We start from the raw sequence: 21,793 nt of genomic DNA, 5'->3' as shown, positions 1-21,793 counted from the left end.
ACTTATATTAATGAAGAGGATTAAGAAAGTAACTCAATTAAGATTTTAAAATAAAAAAAATGAACACGACTGCATAGTGTTATGAAATGAATGCCTCAAAAAGGTCAACACTGATGTCTTACACATTTATTTTGCAATTTAGAATACCACAATTAAAGACCATTCATTCCATGACAGATTAATCTTCACAATTCAAAACATGTAACTACCAAAAAGCAGTTGCAAAATAAAATACTCCATAGCAATGAAACATCTCGAAGGAAGAGCAGTGCTGCATTTACAGTCTGTAGACCCTTGGAAACCCTAGCAGATTTAGCCATACTGCTGTCGAAATATCAAAAATAATTACTCGGATTTAAAGCACATTGCAAAATGCTGATAACACAAACGTACGGAGCCTGACACACATCTTGCATTAACAATGTCAATAATAATTGGTTGGCTAGTACTGTAAAAAAGAAGTTCAACACGTATACAAATAAATCCTAGCCTCGGTGGCTTGATAATCTTTCATGTTACGATGCATTTAATAAGAATCCTTATTTCGTGACCTTGAAATAAACCTGAAAGTTGTTTTGTTTGTTATATACTGCTACCAGCAATGACTAAAGAAGAGAGAGGACACAGCTAGTGCCAGGGTATTCAGGGAGAGTGAGGTTGTACTTCCTAGCCAAATCGGGCGGGACAAAGCGGCCGCCCAAGAAGTGGTATTTCCCACGGAAATGCAATGCGGCTCGCTTGGGTGCCGTCAGCGAGATGAGCATCTGCGGTTGAATTCCGTCCGGATTACCAGCCTCCACGTCCCAGCCTTCAGCATGAAAGATAAAACAAAGCAGACAGATTACATTGCAGAAGGACTGGGGCAAGTTTTCATTTGGCAGCCTGAATGTTTATGGAATATGTCGAATACGGATTCTATTTAAGTAAAATACAAAACTCTTGTTATTTAAAGGGTGGCCACATCGAAGGAAAACGCCACATCCATGTCCACAACTAAAGAATAAGATTTAGCACGAGGGCAGATTCAATCGGCTTTTGGCTGGACATCGAACAAAGACGGTTACCGCATCGCGCACTTTCAGATGCGCTTCTGTGGCCGTCTGGAATGTTCTTCCTTCAAATATTAGGAAGCCACTGGAGCTATAAATGTTTTAATTTAGATTAAAAACTAATGTCTTTAGAACTGATTTTTGTGTTTAGTTTGTCGTCCTTTCCCGCACCTCTGATTAGCACAGTTAGCAATGTATGGTGCGAAAGACGTTTAACATACATACAGTCACGGGCGTTTTTAAGATACTCAAACACGTGTTTATATTAGATTAGAGAGACAACTTTGAAAAGCAATGGTACCTGAAGGCACGTCAATGCTGATAATGGGCATGTTGACCTGCTTGAGCGTGGTCAGAATGGATCCAAATGGTTCGCGTACCTCCCCAGAGAAACTGAACCCAAAAATAGCATCCACCACCAAGCTGTAGGCATCATTCAGCAGCTGCACCTGCAAAATAATAAGTTCGATCACAGCCTCCACAAGCGTGTTTTTTTATGTGTAGCACGATGTCATTTGTCACGTGCGGACCAAGTCATTCAAACTAATCCTTGGGGATCGAGTCTCTATGCATGTTAAATGTGTCACACTTGTCCATGATCATGTGGAAGACCTAACTAGGCTCACAAAGCACTTACAAGTGTGCTTATTAGTGTGATGACATATTTCAGCTGGCATGTCTATTGGTGTAAACATTCATTAAAATGACAACAGCGATGACTGAAGTGTGCAAGAGTAAAGCCATGCTTGTGTTCTTTAGCCCAGCGAAATGTGGGGAGGCTTTCTGGTGTATCCATGTGAAACACCCCACCTGTGTTGGCAGGTATGAGAGAAATGGGATGTCCATCCGCTCGCATTGTGTTGTTAAAGCTTGGAAGAGAGGCTTGTTGGGACGTTTAGGATAGAAAATTGTTGGTTCATATCCCTGACACAGAGTAACACATATGCATTCTTTGAAAAACAGGGCTTATGATATGAAACAATTCTCATATGCTGTCATTTAAACAAACAAAACCTTGCTTGTTTTTTTTTTTTATAAAATGTACGATTAACAGCAATATTTTTCCGCATTTTATTATTTGCCTTGAAATAAAGTCAAGTGTGGCTTTACTCCCAGGATAATTGTTGCACCAGTGCAGTTCAAGGCCATGTTTTTTTTTATTTATAAGAGGACTAACAAAGAGATCTGATATGCTCGATAAGTGCCAGCAACGTCTGGTTTCGAAGCGGGCCTCTATAAATGACTTCTAGACTTTGGCAACGCAGCCACACATACGCCAATTACTCTGCAGCATGTGCAGTGTTCTAGGGTATCCTGCAGTGCACCCATTGATAACTCCTCATCGATGGATGTTAAAACAAAAAAAAATATGATCCCAATGCAAGGTTCTTGTGTTTTTCCTTTAAAAAATCTTAGATCATAGTTTTTAGAAGACAAGTCACTTAGGTGCCGAAAGAAACATCGAAACAACATGCTGCAGATTGCGTGAAGGATCACCAAAATAAACAGCAGCTGCTTGGCGTTGTCTTTCCTGCTACTACTCTGTATGGCTTCCATCCATTTGTCCAAGCCATCTAAACTAAGGGAAGAGTATACAGACATTTTTCACATTTCTTGGTGATGTCAAAACGCTGAATGGAAAACTAAAGTTATACTTGATATGTTTAATTTTCTAAACTTTTTGACTACCCCCTTGTGCACTCCATATCCCAATTTCCAAAAATACAATAGATGTATTTTTCTAACATCTTGAGCATGCAGCATATGGGAATACGCAACATGTATTCGCCATTATGATATTAATACACTTAATATTTTGAACGTTAAGCCACATTTTTGCATGGTAAAGTAGGTTTCTGATGAGTCCGTCTCTTATGAGTGTTGTAAATTACAATTGTTGCTCATACTGGAGATAATTCAATGATAAATAACTGTATACACGAGGAATGTCTTTCATGTTTAACTCTGGTATTTTATCCCAGTACTTTGCAAAATATATGCAATTTAATCAAATGATTCATACTTGACGTTTTTCTAAAGTAAACTGTCACATTAAATTTACATTAATCCATAATAATTGGTGCATGAAATGCATGTATACGAGGCATTTTAATTTGCTTGCCTATACCAGGTAATGGAGAATCTTATCGACACAAAGTTGGCCCAATCATTACGCGGCCTAACCCAAAAACCGACTGCTGCAAACACCTGCATTTTGTTTTAACTTCCACCAAAAGTAGCTCTTTGGGGAACAAATGTTCAGCCTATACAAATACTGCAATTGGATGATTAATATAATTGTATGCAAAGCACATTACATGTTACATCTCATGTGGACTGTCCTGAAATTCCTAGAATGGATCATTGTGCTAAACTTTGTTCAGCTGATACCAGCTTAAGAACCATTGCTACAGTCTACATTATAGACTGCCAGTACACTCACCAAACTTAATAACCAGGCTAGTCTATATTATAGACTGCCAATACACTCACTCCGATTAAGAACCAGGCTACAGCATTATTTTAATTTTTTTATTAACTTTATTTTAATTATTTTTCTATCTACGTGACTTTACTGAAAGAACCAAAGAATATGATATCAAATATTGCATTTCGCATAAAATAAAAAAAATACTTACAAAGAGCTTGAGATGTCGGGCACATACCAGCCCATCTCCACCATTATTTCCTGGACCACAGATGATGAGCAGTGTATGTTTCTTGGCTGGCAAGGTTTCCAGAGGGTATGCCTGTATGCAGCAACCATTATAGGACAACAATGTTAAACAATAAAAAAAAATACTTTAAGAAATTGGAAACAAAATCATGCAGGTGTATGTTCCAAAATTACATTAATATTGAAAATATATTTTTATTGCAGTCTTTAAACTCATTTTGGGGGGTTTGATATTCGATAACTGACAAAAATGTACATTGGTTAAAATAAAAGATCATAATATAAGGTTTAATTTCTGACGTACGTACTATACCATTCACATTAAATGCGTATGCAATGGCAAACAGCTATGAACTTGAGTGTAGACTACAGGAATCAATGTAATCATACTACAGGTGACCCCTGAATTACAACGGCTATACTTGCGACCCTCCGCTTGTACGACCTTTCTTATAATAAGACCCCCACAGTAACAACAAAAACTCTTATCTACAACAGCCTAACGACTGCTACCGAAGACGAGTCGCCTGATGGCGCTGCTTTGCTCTTCCGCCGTATGCATATGTAGAGTATATCCCGATAGTCTGCAGCTGCGCCTAGAGCAAACGCATCTCTTTCGCAACGCTCTTTACTTTTTTGTAAACTTTCTTCAACTTTTAAAAAAATGTCGCCTTTTGCGATGTCTGAGAAGAGGTAATGTGATGCACATGCAGAAAATTACTTAAGCATTTTCAAATGTGTTTGTTTTTACTTAACAAATGTTTGTAAAAGTTACGTTAAGTTGCAATAAAATATTTGTTAGGATTATCTTCATTTATTTTTGTGGTCAATTTTGGTATTTTGTTGTTGTATATTTTGGGTTTCCAGGAACGGAACCCCAATTTATAACCTTGCACCTATGGGAAACGAGGGTTCGACTTACAACGGCTCCACTCGTGACCGTCGTTCAGGACCAATGAGGTCGCAGGTGCGGGGGTCGCCTGTACATTAGAAAAAAAATTAACCCGTAAAAACTACGTTTTTCACTATAAATCCTTTACATGCGTGGCATCGGTTTTATTTTATTATTCATTTCTGTTTTTCTTGAGTAAGAGTTTCATTTTTATCACATTGGTATTTTAAATTAAATATGAATTTTTTTTCTTCCTAAAAAGTGGAAAATTTTGGGGAAAAAAATTCACGAAAATAAATTGTCACGCACAACGAGTCTGTGTGCAAAATGTCAGCTCGATTGGATAACGGGAAGTGGGTTAAAAGACGACTGAAAGATTTGCACGGTCGTAAGCGCGCAAACAAGCAAGTGAACTTAATATAAAGGATTTAAACAAAAAACTCTGGCTTGCTGGATGCCTGCCTGGTGCTGGGTGCTGACGTCACCACTAACATCTGCATAATGACGTCACTGTGCCGGGAACATAATATGACAACGTATCACAGTGTCATGTATCTGACGCATGTAAAACTAGTTCGTAGCTGATAATTGGTTTTGTACCCTTCTATCTGGCAACAAAACTGACACCTTTTTTTACAAGGAGTCATGTTTGCATAGACCACAATACCTGCAGCCATAATGCAAACAAAAAACATAACTCTGATAATGTGCACTGTCCTTGAAGTTGATTGGTCCACATCCGAGACAGCTTTCCTTAGAGCCTAGTCTCACATGGGTTGGACCAGATGACGCCAATTATCATATTTTTTACTGGCAAATGAGGTTCCAATAGTTCGTAGCTGTTACCAAGAGAAATACAGCAGTATGGAGTTGAGATAAACACGTTGTTTCTTTGTGCTTTCAACAGCAGTCTTACACACTGGCTGCATGAACCCTATTGATAAAAAGTGCACAATTATTAAATAGGAAGGAACATATGGGCCAAGCGATTCATAATTTTTGAAAGTCTGAAGAAAAACTGAAGCACATGAAGAACAATAACCGCTAAAGAGGTTAAAAAATTATTTTAATTAAAAGCAGAAATACTGTTGATAGTTAATAATGATCAATTAATTAAGACTCAACACTGGCCCAAAATTATAGTAATTTGTAGTGCACTGGAGATTTCCGGCTCGATAATGCACGTGACCAATCTGAATCAAATGAAGGTTCAGGTCCAAAAATATCTACAATCCACCCATAATCAAATATACCAATTATTACCAAACTTGTATATGTTTCCTGCATACCATGAATTTTTTTATAAAATGTATTTCAAATGCAGCTAAAATTCGAAAGTTGTAGTGTTCTGATATATCTTATACATATTCTAAAGCCACGTAGATAGAACAAATAATAAAAATAATAACAATATCACGACGTTTTGATCGCAACACAAGCAATTGTCATCAGGTGAAAAATATATCGGGAGAGCTGCTGAGTATAAATGGTGGGAGCACTGCTAAGGCAGGGAGTTATAAAGGTTTGAGATGGGTGTAGTCCAAGGGTCAGTGGGCGGGGCTAGAGATGAAATTTGCATGTAAATGTACGATCAGAGAAATCTTGACAAACGAAGCTGTGGGGGTGGCCATTGTATTGTGAGAGATTAGCATGTCAATGTAAGAAATTTGCTTGTAAATGTAAGCTACAGAGAGATCGGAAAGGAACATCGCCACATCTGCCTTATGTTCACGAACCCGGTCCGAGATATGTCGCTTAGTTTCCCCAATGTAACTGCTGCCGCACAGCTTAGCTTGTAGACACTGGGGTATTGCATGTCGAGGATCACATCCTTCACAGATGGGATCAAATCACGAATTCTATGTACTGTTTTGACTCGTACCTGGATCTTGTGTTTGCTCATGATTTTGGAAATCTTTTTGGTGACTCCCGCTATGTATGGCAAGGTGATGGTTTTGATTGGGTCCTCAGATGGTTCTTTCCCAACGGTTGGGGTGATAGCTTTACGGATTGTGTAGGCTGAATATCCATTCTTCTTGAGGGCTTGGTGTACGTGCTCCAGTTCACTGGCTAGGTGATGATGGTCAGAAATACATCGAGCTCTATGGTGTGGAGTTTTGATGAGGGAATTCTTCTGGGGTGGATGGTGGTGGGAGTCAGGTTTTAGGTAGGCATCCGTATGGGTGGCTTTCCTGTAGACAATGTCCCATTTAGCCATCAGGTCTCTTTTCGATTAAAACATCCAAGAATGGTAACTTGCCATCCTTTTCCACCTCCATGGTGAATTTGGTGGCTGCGTGTATGGAATTGATGTGGTTGAAGAATTGGTCCAGAGCTGGTAGGCCATGTGGCCAGATTACAAAGTTATTATCTACGTACCTCTCCGTGCCTCTCTCATCTCCTTCCATGTCCCCTCTCATCCTCTTCGTTCCCAATATTCACTGTCTCTTCCTCCGTCCCTCATATTCCCTGTGCCAAATCCTGTTTCAGTCCTTCTCCTTCCTTACGCCACTCCACACTGGAATACACTTCCCTTGTAGCAGTCCCCCTCCTTCCATTCCTCTCTTAAAGCGTCACCTTTTCTCTATTGCCCATTCTCTTCCTCTTCTCTCCCCTCACCACTCCACTCCTTCCCATCCCTCCCTTACCCTTTCGTGATCCCCAAGTACCCTCTATCGCTGTCACTCATGCCTCAATCAATGTACGCCCCTGTCAACTACATCATTCCAATCTGTCATTATTTTGCAAGCTATGAATGAAGGTCCCCTATAAATTAGATTAGATGTATTTACTTTTTATTTTCCCCTGTAAATTATTCCAATTGTTCATTGACATCATGTCATGAGACGAAGAGTCCGTTCATAATTTTTGCAAAGCAGCACACCCAGTACTTGAGAAAATGGTTGCGGAAGCAAACTTTTCAAGGATATCGCCCAAAACATCCTTCAAGTGGCTTTAAATTTATTTTATTTATATGCTAAGGGGAACACTTTCGCACACGTTATGAGAGGAGATTATCATATTACAGCCAAATGCTTAATCTCAGTTGGAATTTTTCCAAATTAAGTAAAAAACTATTTAGGTGTTTTGTGCTGTCATTTTTTTCACTGGAATTAGACCATCAACTGAATACACTTGAGAACCCGGTTTAATGACGGGTGGCTTCCCAGAAGATTCAAACCCAGGATCTCAGCAGTGCTGGATAGCACTCTGACCTCCGAACGATCTATTTGGCAGCCTCATGAATGTAAGTTTAAAGTGTTTTTTCATATATTTTTTAAATAAATGTGTGGCATTGACAGTCTTACGGACCCATTGGGGATATACCATCCTTAGACAATGAGTGGATACATATTTTTCCATTGAAGACTTTCTTTCCATAATAGTTGACTTTTCCCACCTTGTGACAACCTTCATACGAGCATGTATTGCAATATCACATGTAGAGTACAAAGGACATAGTTTTCCCCAATTACTTAGTTTCTGTTTCCAAAACAAATAACACTAAACCTTTCACCACCATGAAAGTTTTTTTAAACACAATTATACCTGCAACTAAATTAGAATATACATTTTCTATATAAAGACTATATGAATTAAATGTAAACGAGCGAAGGGTGTTTTTGTTTAAAATCATACGCAGCACAAACAAGTTTCACAAACTAGAGGGAACAAAAACAAAATGAAAGACGTGCATGTTCTGTTTTTTTCACGATGCGTCGACAAAACTTAGACAGATGTGTAGTCATGTGCATGAAGGATGGAGACATACAGCGCTTAGGGAAAACACATGCTTGTGCCATCATTCGGTGAAGTCCAAAAAAAACACACGTTCTACGGAAACATGGGTTTATCCTGAGAAATTAATCTGAAAATACCATGAAATATTACTGTGGACAATTAGCATATTTATAAATATATACATTCACATAATTTAATGATCAGACATATTGACAAATGATGTCAAAGAGTCATATGTAAAAAACATAACCATCACTTTCAAAAGGAAACTCAATGTCATTGTAACGGATTCCAGAAAGGAAACACGTCCACAGTTATTCATTCCCGCAGCACTCTGTTCTGTACTCAATGAATAAAAGAGTAACATTTTGTCACAGGTTGCACACTTGAAGAATGTTTTTAGCCAAAGAGAAAAGGAGCCGTGACAAAGCACATGAAGATACCACACTTCCCCATGTGTGCCCCCCCCCACTCCAACCTTAACCTCAAGTTCACCGTCATCACATAAAAAAACCCTCTGTTCTTGTTTTTATTGGCAAAAGTGCAGCTGCCTGAATGTCACTCACAGAGAACAACCAGATAAGCCATTAAAAAGGCCTGCAGAACCTTTAACTAGAACCCTACATGCCATAATGTTTAGAAACTTTCTGCAGTCACTGATATGTATGTGTTATGTATAACAAAAACAAAGATCCCCTGTATAGTATAGCCTTTAACAGCTAGTGCTGTGAGCGGCACGATTGGGCCGATGGCTAACACCATGCCCGGCCGCCTTTGTCTCCCCAGTGCTGATGTGTAAGCACCACACCAGGTACCCATTAAAGGGTGAGTCGACCTAGGGGAGGCCCAGGACTGTTTCAAATATTCTCCAGTTATTAGTCGTCATCGAACTTGAGTCACCGAGTTCTTCCAGTAGTGCACTAAGCACGATGCTTCCGGTCTCCGTAGATGAATGTTTACACATACACAAGAGGAGCTGCCAAAAAGGTTTGAGGACGTTTAAATAGATCGAACTGACTATGACCGGTAAATGTGTAATGATCCAGCAATTCAGCGGATAACATTTATTTATGTTTACAATATACATATTCAATTGTGTGCGTGAAAACCGCTGTGTTCAAATTCATATATGATGCATGTAATGACAGAAATATGTGACCCTTACAACCATTAGTGATAAAATGCACCACAATGTTGAAAAAACATCTAGATTTTTTTAAAACAAATTACTACCCAAAATTGTAACCATTTGTTGAATTACGAGGTATGAAAATCGTTACGAAACGATTGTTAAGCTTTTTTCAAGAGACATGTCTTAGTTTAAATAAAGAGGGGGAGTGAAGGGAGGGAAATTACTTGATGGCTCCTTACATGAAGTGGGAAATGTGAATGATTAATGTTAAGCTCCATGGTGTCAGTCGTCATCACCGAGTATGTGATGCATGGTGAGTGGAAAGTGGTGAGTACCTGGTGAATGCCAGTGTCTGGTGAGTGTCAATTAAGTGGTGTCTGCCAAGTGTTAGGTGGTTGTCAGGTGAGTATATATATACACAATGATGAGTGATAGGTGAGTGTCATGTGAGTGGTATGTGTCAGATAAAGGTGAGTGTCTGGCAAGTGGTGTCTGGTGAGTGGTGTCGGGTAGTAGTACATGTAAAACAGAGACAAGTAAAGAAACGTGCATTGATGTTAGTGATTGTTATAACACACAGTATTCAATCAATAGGTGTGAGTACGTTTCTGATATTCTGAATAGATTCTCACAACAGTTAAACCATCCCTCAAGATATATTGAGGATGACAACAACACATTATACACTTAAACATAAAGCTAGAAACGAGAAAAACATTCAACACACAAATACATTACCGGCCTTTCCTGGTTTGTTTTAGATGTAGGCTATTAGACAATTGTGAATTTAATATAATTATTTTAAATAAGCAAATAAACACTACAATTAGTCTATCTTACACATACAATGTAATGCAGGCATTTGTTTCAGCTTTTAGTAAATACGAGGAGCAGCTTTAGATGTGTGTGCAATCATAGGCTGCAGAGCTTTACCTGAATACTCGCTATATATGTGAACAAAACTGGAAGTGATTTTCTATTGAGCTATAGTTTCATAATGTGCATGAACACAATTCATAAACCCTGACCATATACACAAATAATATATATATATTTTAAACCTATTAGAATACTGAAAGACTCTCAGTAAACAATGATGTTTCTGATTTTCAAATAAACCCTAATATGGTGTTGGTTTCATCACAAAAATATTTCCTTGTAATGCAGCACATAAGAGACGGTCAACATCCAATAATTTCCCTCTTTCTCTAATTTACAATTGCGTCAGACTGGTTATTAGAGTATAGCCAAGTGAGAACATCTGCAAATGCGCTATTGCCTTCTTACGCAGCCATCACATTTTTTTTTCACATCTGTTTGTAGCCTGCAGATACTATTGTCTGCAAAGTATTTGGCAAAAGTTTAACTACGTCACATTTGCCACAAACACCTAACCACTAATCTGTTAATGGACTACTAGACTATCAGCTAGAACCATAGCCCGATTGGACTGACGTACTAAATATGGCACATGCCTCCCATTACATCCGCAAACACGCACAGATTTACGCACACGTATTCACGCACACACCAAAGACAAAGCACATTTAGCTACATCTATTTCAATCAAGCATGGCATTGTTGAATATCATTTTACAATAAAACCAGTGGGGTGGAGTGTTGGAGCAGTGGTCTTGCGCACTGCCATACGAACCCGGAAACCTAAGTTCGATTCCTGGCCATGGCTCGCACCAATTGCAAGGGATATGTGATCCGGTCCCAGAACCCCCTGCACCAACCTGCACTAACCAGCCTGGTAAAGTATGGTCAAACAACCAGTCTGGTAAAGTATGGTCTAATTTGGCTAACAAAGTCTAAAATGAAAAACTATAAACACTTAATTCAAACAAATGTAATGTATTAATCATTGAAAAATGGAAAGTCAGACAGACAATTACCTCCTGAATACTCAAGGTCAGTACAGAATTGGATGGCTGCCTCTCGGTTTACAAGTCCCTTATTGCTTATTTGAAAGTCAACCACTGGAGAAAAGCCATTAAAAGCATTGCAAACAGAATTAGCAGCATGGCCACTTGATACGATGTCCGGGTGGTCATGGACAAAGGAAATATTAAGTATGATTGACCTTGGCGATGGCAGTGGCACAGCTGAGACCGGCAAGCTCCATGAGCTGGTCGACGCTGAAGCGATACTCGTTGAAGAGCTCTTGATCAATGGCTTGGGCCTCCTCTTGGCTAATCATGGGGATAAAAAGGAACATGCAGAAACAAATTCTTAAATCAGTAAAACATGCACAACAAGTGAAACATTTGAAGTGTACCCTTTGTAATGGCACTTTAAACGAAGTATAACATTGTTTATTTTACGTAAAGCAATTTGTCAATCTACTGCTGGATAAAGCCCTCCCGATGCCATGGTCATCGGGGTTATTTAACCATACTTCACCATTATGGTCAATGCGAGTTGGTGAAGGGAGGAGGCAGGATTGGTTCATATATCAGTCACCACTGATGTCAGGTGCGGTTGGGAATTAAACTCTGGTTGGTGAGTAATAGCGCAGTGTGCCCAGCAATGAGCCACTGTTCCACCCCAAAACTGTGCAACTTTTAAAAAGTTATTCTCAAAAGATGTTATATATATTCAAACATTACATTTTATGCTTAAAAATTACGTAACTACATCTATTGAAATAATTTAAATGGAAAATTTATATTCGAGATTTAAGTACAAATGGAATATCTAAATGTTTTTCATAATAAAAGTGTAAGCACACTTTAAAGAGACTTAGGAGTGTCTTGTAATAATGCTGGGCTACATATTTAGAGAATGACTCATTGGAGCGGGAAGACGACTTACACAGACTGAACAAGCATAAAACGACAGCTGGCAATACCATTCGCTGAACACAAACTACGGTATGTATATCGTTAATACATTCCTACTACAGGGCAAATAATCTTTTCCGATTTGGAGATGATGCTATTTTCGGTGTTTTTTTCCGCACAAATCACTCATTTTTATCCGAGCGAGTAATCGAAGTTAAACATGAATAGGATGAAATTGCCACCATTTCTGGGTCACTCTACTTGCCTCACGAACAAAAGGCTGAATTTAGCACTTCTAAGAGACCACTTGTGGGTGACCTTAATCCATGCAGAGGCTTGAAATGTAATGTCATGGTTCTTATCCGAGAATAGGCTCGAATAGGAATAACTGTCATGTGAATAATACGATTTTGCATGGATCGATTTGGAGGCATGGATATGATTAGAGGGTAATAGGTATACAGATGTGTCACTGTACTTGAATGTTAAGGCCTTTCTATACTGTATAGGTTGTGAGGCTTATTTGACCATACCTCACCGCACTGGGTCAGTGCAGGTTGGTAAAGGCAGGCCGCATAGATGGTGGAGCATAGAAGTCTAGTATAAAAAAATTAATCTGCCCCCTGTTGCCTCCTACCTAACCCTGCAAGCCTTATGACAACCTGCTTGTGTATTGTGGCTATTCTTCCAGGTAATAACCTGCTTAGCTTCTGAAAACTGACAAAATTGGACACATTATGGATGCTTTGGAAATTGGGGAAATACCTCATTAGGTCTTAAATATTCAGCCAAACAGTAAAAGGTGCTGCTCTGTGCACATCTAATTATATAACATTGAATGCAAAACAATTCTAAAGCATACCACCAAGACATTGAATATCAAAACACTGAAAGTTGTGGAGAGGTGTTCATCCAGCAGTGGATTAACAAAGGGGGTGAAGATTTAAACTACAATATTGAAATTTTTACAATTCATACAACATTCATGATCATTTCTGATTACTGAACCCATTTGTATTGAATTCTAAGAGGCCCAATAAGAGATATTTTTTACAAAAGAGAACTATCAACAGTTATCCACAAGAGACATACATGAAAGAACACAAAGCTCCAGGTGTGTTATCTTCAAAGGTTTCTTCATCATTCACTGACAAACAGAAATCGCGAAATATACAATAAGCTTTATTTGTGAACAAGGAAGCCATTGCTCTTTTCATATAATGTGCTATACTGTTTATGACAAATTACTCACAATATGAAAATGTTATATCCTTTTCAGGAAGGGTAACGCAATCTTCATCAAGATTGTATTTAAAGTATTATTTTTATTTCATACACAACCCATCAGTAGTTATGAAAAAGCTCAAACTGTATTAGCACGACTTTATGTAATAAAATAAACACTCTCCTCATTTGTTATATTTCATTACACAATCTTTTACGATCAAATCTATCTTTATTAAAAAGGACATTTATTTTTTGGGAAACCGTCATGGTTAATATTTTAAGGTAAACGTCATTAGTTATTTCCTTACCTGATATATGTCACCTCAGGAGCCATTTCATCCTCGGTGTTATGAGAAAACTTGGACAAAAACTGTTTCATGCTGGTGCAAGGTGCACGTTTCCTATCAGCCGACGAAGATGCTCAAGTAAGACTATCTCTCAGAGAGATGCTGGCTATATCTGGCGAATGATTATCTGGCTATCCTGACGCAGCAAGAAGCAAAACCAAAAAGAACCCAACAACACCTGTGCACACTCTCACACCTCTCATAAATATCAGTGTACAATATACAGCCAATTTTGTAGCATTAACCAACGCGTGGATTACCTCGGCACCTCAAAATACACACGGAGCAGCCTATATGTTTTATGAATTCGTAGAAAAACATGAATGAATGTTTCGTGGAAAATTTCAACTGATAATCGAGTGCACAATTTTAATGCTTAAAAATGAAGCGCACCTGCTAACATTGCAAGTCATATGGTACCATCCAAGATGCAATTATGGCATGCAAAACATAAAAATTAGACGACATCCCACTTGTGATCTAAAAGGTTGCAGCCAAGGGCCCCATTGTTCGTTTCACTTTAATTAGGACTCGTTCAGTTCAAGCCACGAGCCGCAGCTTATTAGCTGCTGGAGTGCCCAGCAAAAATGCTATCCTTTACAAGCTACACTGACCCGTCACCTGGGAAACATCCATTAGGAGCAATATTCTCACACATATCAGACCTTGTCAGAGGTAAAAAAAAAATCCATTTGCTTGAACATAGTCTATGCATTTACCAAGGCAACAGGTATTTGTTGATGTTCTTGGTTCTTTCAGTAAAGTCACGTAGATAGAAAATAAAATAAAAATAACAGATAATGAAAAAATAATAATCATAAATTGAAAATAATAAAAGCAAAAAACCCACGACGTTTCGATCGCAACGCAAGCGGTCTTCATCAGGCGGAGAGAAAATGTTTTTGCTTGATAGTTATCCGATGTTCTGCCTACTTGTGGTCATACAGTATTTCAATTTCCTCACAGTAACATTGAAAATATTCTGAAATATGTAAGCAAAATTTGAATTTTTTTTAGAGAAAATTGGAAGGTTCCTCAAACCGAAGACATTTTATTCTTATAATTTTAGTTGAACTGGGTTACATTGATAGCCGCAGAAACAGCAACGTCACTGCCAATATTTACAATAATAGTACAACATAAATTGTATTAATACTAATTGAATTCATGTTTTCATGCATTTGAATTGCACACACCAATATACAAAATAAAACCCATCATCAAGACTGTTCACGATGGAGACTGAAACATAAAAACGCATCACATCCTTATAAACAGTGTTACAATAAAAATGACTAATATTATAAAAGACTAATCAGTCTACAAATTGGCCTGGTTGTATCTGTGTTATTGAAAAACAGTATTATACTGGACAACAAAATACACATTCATCAATAACACTGCTTTAAAATAAGAAAATATACTTCTAGATTTGAAGCTTTCGTGACTGCAAGGATTCATACTCTTAGGTTTTTTCGGTAAAGTCACGTAGGTCAAAATAAATAATACAAATTAAAATAATAGAAATAATAATAGAAATCAAATTCTAAATCACGACGTTTCGGAGGCAACACAAGTCTCCGTCATCAGGTGGGACCGTCACAGCGAGATTTACTGTATCAGTGATGTATCTATTATTATTTCTATTATTTTTATTATTTATTTTTACCTACGTGACTTTACCAAAAAAACCTAAGAGAACAAAATATACCATAGGTGATATTTTGGGCAATGGCTCTTCAAGGCAGTGTGATTGACGAATATGTTGAGTTTCTGGTGTTTATACTTGTGCACCAGAGCCACTGCTGAATCACCAAATAATGTGTTACACTGGGTGGTGGAATGACACTGGCTCCCATCCTCCTCACTATAGCATTAACATAAAGAGTCCTCTCCAGCCCCCTGAAAATCCAAAAAGGCAACCACTGGACCTGTGCCTGCCGATGGATTTCTGGCAAAGAAAGGAAGGCCTCATATAAATGGTTATAAAAAGCACAATCCTGACATCCTCCATTGCTTGGATTGTGTACTCATTGAGAGACCCCTTCAGGCCAACTAAATTTTAAACAAGTACCTGTTTTACCAATCTCTGGACAGATAATTTAGGCCGAAGTAGTAGTGCATGACTGGCAGACACAAAAGACGGCACTAAAGCAAACAAGAGACAGGAAACAAGTCTCCTTTAAAACAGCTTGGCAATATAGTGGCTTCAAGACTTTTAATGCAGTTTTTTTATCATTTGATTTAATGCATGCCAGGGCACTTACATGTTTGACAGACACATTAAATACTGTATATCCTCAGCTATTTTAGAATACTCATAAAATTGTACATGGTATATGGGCCACGAACTTGTTACAGAAACAAAACATACAGAAATAAACGCCGTGCCCCAGGCATAATATGAGGTGTTCTAAGTTTTGCTTTAGAAACAACAACCTAACCTTCTCCATTGGGAAACCTTTATTCAGCTCTCTGGACAAAACTTGGGCTGCCTTGTGGTGCAATTTACAAGGTAAGTGTTTGCAGTTGTACTGCTGGCAACATGTTTTATTGGAAGTATTTATTTTTGTGCAGCTGCTGCAATATAGTTTGGAAACAATTATTTTAGCAATGACAGAGTACAATTCTCACACATGGATGGGAAATGCAATTTGCCCTGGTCAAACATTTAATGGGTATGAGACCATCTATCATAAACTACATCCTAACATTATGTTTTCACTAAATGTAAGTAAATGTTCACAAACACCAATATGAATCCTTCTGAGCAATCCACTGCTGTATGAGTGAAGGCCTACCCATGCTGTGGAGGTAATGGGAGTTACTTGACTGTACTTCATTACCATGCTGGTTATTGCAAGTTATAAACATTAAAATAGATGTAGAAACGTACGAAATAACTAATATTTAAACATCTATATAAATTACAAAAGCAAATAACTGGATGAAACAGATTGTTAAAGCCCACCCGAGGATTTTTTTTAGAATAAGAAACGTATGAACTTGGGACAGGCATAAGAGCATAAATATATAATGGCCATCTGTAATGTTAAGGGCTACATAATTTAAAATAAAATATGACTCCAACATAATGGCCTATTTTAAAAGAAAAGTATGCATGAATAATTACCATATACAGCTTGCAATGTCAATTGTAAGTGTGCAAAGATACAACCAACTACTGTTGCATGTGGCAACAATTATATGTACAATTTGTATAATAACAATGTGTAGAATTCTCTATACGTATGGTTACCACGCTGAAATGTACAATTACCATATCCTACATTTTAGTTTTAATGTACATTAGTTATACTCCAAATTAAATCAAGGCAATACAAGCTTAACCTTTTATTGGCAGACTTATTAAAATATGGTAATCACTCCCATACTTTCATAAAAAAAATGTATCATGAACTTCAGTTTGCATTGTAAGACTGTAGCAACAATACATTTGAATTTTAGTTAAAAGAGTTTGTTATGAATGAGCGGAAAATATGGAAGGGGAAACAATCATTTGATTTCCAAAAATTATTAAGAAAAAATATACAGTGCATTAATATTTTGTGAAAAATCATCTTGGTAACTATAATAAATGTATTTATTTTGTGTATATAATATCCATAATTGTTTAAAGACAAAAATGTAAGTACTTTGTCGCTAACAAAATGTGGTTATTGTGTAAAAGTTAATGTTAACAATGTATATGACAAAGTATTTTAAATATTTTATGTATGGATTCTGAGCAAGCCTCTCATGTCAGTTGAGATATCCAGTAAGCCTAAAAAATGCAATATATAAAAACGCGTTTTAAACCACGTAATAAAAAATAGTGTCAATATAAATTGAGATTTATAGTGCATTTTTGCACCGTGAGCCTGAACAAAAATGTTATATTGATGAAGTGCAGCATTGTTATTAATTTGTAACAAGCTGTAGGACCATTTCATGAATTCTTTGATCTTCACTTGATGGCGTAAAATTATTTTCACCCTCATTTTCAAAGTGACATTGTGATGTATTAGCAGTGCTACAGTGATGTCATGCGCTTTGGAATAAAAAAAGGAAACATTGGTATACTGTTCGTGTCAGCTGATTCTTTGTAGTCAGGCATATAACGCATGAGTACAATTACGACATTGCAATGTTATGGTTAAACAGCTGTGCTACCACTGATATTAATGTGGGGTTGTCACAAGAGGAATGCAAGTTATAAATTCAATTATACAGTACTGCAATTAAAAATCCTTTCCTTTCAGTTGAACTCACCCTAAATACTTTATCGTTTTGTCTGGAGTCTCACGCATGGTACCCTCGTCAGCCATGCTGCGTGCTTGTTCTGTCCACCACAGGTGCTGTCTGACGCATACAGGTAACTGGACCCTGGATTTAAACATAAGAATAACAAACCACAACGGCTGTCAGTAAAAATACAGCAAACACACCAAATTTAAATTGTGTGAATGCTGTGCAGTAAAACAGCAGTATATTTAGTATATTTTTATTTTATACACACACACAACAAAATTTTCCACTACACTTTTTTACAATCCAAAATAAGCACCAGTAAAATATTTCACGATCCCTAATAATAGTCTTTGGTTGTTTCGGTAAAGTCACGTAGATAGAAAAATAATAGATCACGACGTTTCGAACGCAACACAGGCAATCGTCTTCAGGTGACTTTACCGAAAGACCCAAAGAGTATGAATAATACTGGTCGCAAAAGTCTACGTGTTAAATTAAGTGCCACTTGGTGAACTTGGGAAATCACAATAGCAACCTAATACTGTAGCATTTTAAAGTCACGTCATTTCATTGCACCTCGTCGAGTGTCTGATGGCGAGAAGGTGTGTGGAGGTCCGCCCAGCCACCAGCAAGCCGAGACTCAGAAGGCTTCGAACAGCCAGCATGTGGCGGGGCAGGCACGGCACCAGCAATCTCACACAGCCTCTACCATTGCAAAAAATACAAAAATACTTCAGATTAAATGGTGTGCACAGTGCAGCACCACTGCACATAACTGCTTGGTCTCCCATAAGTGTATTTATTAGCATTTTGGGAATTAGTACCAATGGGCTTCCTATAAAAATGTGAAATTTTAAGTAAAATGTGATGCAAATAAACATTTTGGAAAAGGATACATTTTTATGGATCTCATTAATTTAAATGCATTGTACTCAATCATATTTGCTAAAAACATCAGGTTCCTATAAATTATATATAATGTATTTCATGTACATATATGCATGTTTTATGACACAACAAATATAAATGTAATTTATTTTGAGATTGATAAGCTGCCATTTGAAACTAACAAAAGTGCATTGTTATTAAAGTGGTAAGTGCTGAATAGGATTTGCATTTATTGGGTGTTTAAAAGGCCCATATACTTATGTCATACTGATGACAATACTATATTTAAAAAATATATATATATTTTACACGTAAATTGTATATGTTATGTTTCGGCTTGAGTCTAATTGTCCACGTTCAACTCACGTTGGCTGTAAATCACAACAGTTGTGGCAAGCTTCGGGGCCACTTCCTAGAGTCGTGGAGTTCTACCATTACTAGTATGGTACATATGATAATTGGTTTTTACCCTTTTATCTGGCAACAAAACTGACACCTTTTTTACGAGGAGTCATGTTTGCATAGACCACAATACCTGCAGTCATAATGCAAACAAAAAACATAACTCTGATAATGTATGCACTGTCCTTGAAGTTGATTGGTCCACACCCGAGACAGCTTTCCTTAGAGCCTAGTCTCAAATGGTGTTGGACCAGATGACGCCAAAAGGCGCACAACTCAAAGACAATGCACCATCAGAGTATGAGAGCTCGGGGTAAGCATTTACACCATTGGTATCTCATTTGCCAGTAAAAAATATGATAATTGTTTTTTAACCCTTTTATCTGGCAACAAAACTGACACCTTTTTTACGAGGAGTCATGTTTGCATAGACCGCAATACCTGCAGTCATAATGCAAACAAAAACATAACTCTGATAATGTATGCACTGTCCTTGAAGTTGATTGGTCCACACCCGAGACAGCTTTTCTTAGAGCCTAGTCTCACATGGGTTGGACCAGATGACGCCAAAAGACGCACGATTCAAAGACAATGCACCAACAGATACATACATTATCAGAGTTATGTTTTTTGTTTGCATTCCGACTGCAGGTATTGTGGTCAATGCAAACATGACTCCTTGTAAAAAAAAAGTGTCAGTTTTGTTGCCAGATAAAAGGGTAAAAAAACAATTATCATATTTTGCTACCGGCAAATGAGGTTCCAATGGGGTAGTATGGTACATTTCATTAAAGCGTGTTTAAAAAAAAGTATTTTTTAAATATTACTTCTTTTATTTACTCTTCCCAAACAAACGCGGAGACCGCGTGAGCGACTCGATGCTGCCCTCTCGTGGAATTGAAAGCCGCAAAGATCATCAGCCACGACACCGCGACATTCACCAACAACAACAACCACCACCATCTCTATTTCTTTTACGATCAGAGGAAACAAGAAGATGCTCGGTGTAATCGCCACTTTGCTTCGTTCATCATTTATTTTTTTTAGTTTTTTTTTTATGCTTTGATTTATGTAACCCACCCCCACTCCTTTTTAAATGAAAGATTTCACAATAAATGTCACGTTCTGCTCTCCTCCCGGTTCAACGCACAAAGCGCCGTGCCCAATGCGTACTTACAAAGACAATCAACCCCCACCACCCCCCCTCTCTCGTCGCATTATCGTCCATCGACGCCTTAACGTCTATGTTTTGTTTTCAACAAGAATTACAAAGTTTAAAAGCCGCTGTTGCCTTTGCTGCATTAGCGCAACGCGCTACTGTAAATGTGTCAGACGGCAGGGGGCTTCTACGGCTTCACTCGCGGTAGCCGCGATACCATCAGCAGCAGGAGGCCTTTTGTACAATTATAACGTTATAGAGGGGTTAAAGTTAAAGTTGTACGCATGGGGGCAGTCCGTCCACTTCACAAAATGCTTTTACTTTGACGTGCAGCGTCAGATCCATTCACAACCTCAGCTTCTAAGGCCCCCACCGATCGCTTTGACGACGGCCTCCGCTGGGTGAACGTTCAATGTTGCTTGGTTAGTCGGGGGGTGGCACGAATTTACCAACGATTCAGCGTTAAACTTTCGTGTTTTTTTAATATCTACACATGTAAGGAATAGTCAATTGGCGACTGCTGTGTCTCAAACGGTGATGTTGCCCCAAACTCACCGTCTCCCGCCCGTGGATTCGCTCCACTCTGTGTGAATTGCAGTAACAACTTATCGACATTTCCACGGTGGAGTTACAGCACACCGACACCAGATGGCGAAAGACATTCGAGAAGTTACTGCCACATGAGAGTTCATATTCTTCAGCGCGTTTTAAGATGACACTTTTTAGTTTTGTTACAATTTCAGCACTGGTCTCCAGCATTACGACGCTTATGTGTGAGTGGCATGCAGTGGGGAAACCCAGAGTAGCCTTGTGGGAAAAGCCAATCAATAGGGGATAACACTCAAAAGGTTCACACAGATGACAATTAGCCCTTTGCAATGTGCGATATTTTCTAGGCACCTTGAACAAAAGTTTGATGTGAGATCCACAAACTTTTCCCGGTATGAAAGGCATTACTGTATTAATATTGAGGCTTGATTCAGATGTCAGATGTATGGCCTGATTTTTATTTAGTGGATATGCAGTTTTGTTTCCTGTCACTTGAGCTGTTTATCTGGCATCAATGACTGCGAAAAGTTGTTGCCATCAATGCATGGCTTAGGCCAATACAATGTTGGAGTTTTAAACTATCCATTCTTTCTAGATTTGAAGCTGTCGTGACTGCAAGGATTCATACTCTTTGGGTTTTTCTGTAAAGTTACGTAGGCAAGTTGTCCCCACCTGAAGAATGACGCTTGTGTT

At 38.1% G+C, this 21,793-nt stretch overlaps 1 protein-coding gene across 2 annotated transcripts; it reads right to left on the bottom strand.

The window, feature by feature from the left end:
* Window positions 1–111: 111 nt before the first annotated feature.
* NAXE (NAD(P)HX epimerase) lies at window positions 112–21,198 on the bottom strand. Of its 2 annotated transcripts, none has more exons than XM_061558289.1 (8): window positions 21,107–21,198; window positions 18,679–18,807; window positions 18,124–18,237; window positions 11,578–11,686; window positions 3,689–3,799; window positions 1,860–1,973; window positions 1,351–1,498; window positions 112–808 (listed from the first exon to the last, which is right to left on the bottom strand). In XM_061558289.1, the coding sequence occupies exons 2-8, from the start codon at window positions 18,765–18,767 to the stop codon at window positions 606–608; spliced, it is 888 nt and encodes a 295-aa protein (XP_061414273.1). In that variant the 5' UTR covers window positions 18,768–18,807; window positions 21,107–21,198; the 3' UTR covers window positions 112–605. The 2 variants fall into 2 exon arrangements, with proteins under 2 accessions (XP_061414273.1, XP_061414274.1); XM_061558290.1 differs by lacking the exon at window positions 21,107–21,198 and adding an exon at window positions 20,925–20,952.
* Between the last annotated feature and the right edge of the window lie 595 nt (window positions 21,199–21,793).

This window comes from Lethenteron reissneri, chromosome 24 (assembly GCF_015708825.2).
Source record: "Lethenteron reissneri isolate LAM-NWPU_2019-01 chromosome 24, ASM1570882v1, whole genome shotgun sequence".
Lineage (NCBI taxonomy): Eukaryota > Metazoa > Chordata > Hyperoartia > Petromyzontiformes > Petromyzontidae > Lethenteron > Lethenteron reissneri.
The sequence above is the reverse complement of the archived record's forward strand: the minus strand, read 5'-3'. Positions and strand labels throughout refer to the sequence as shown.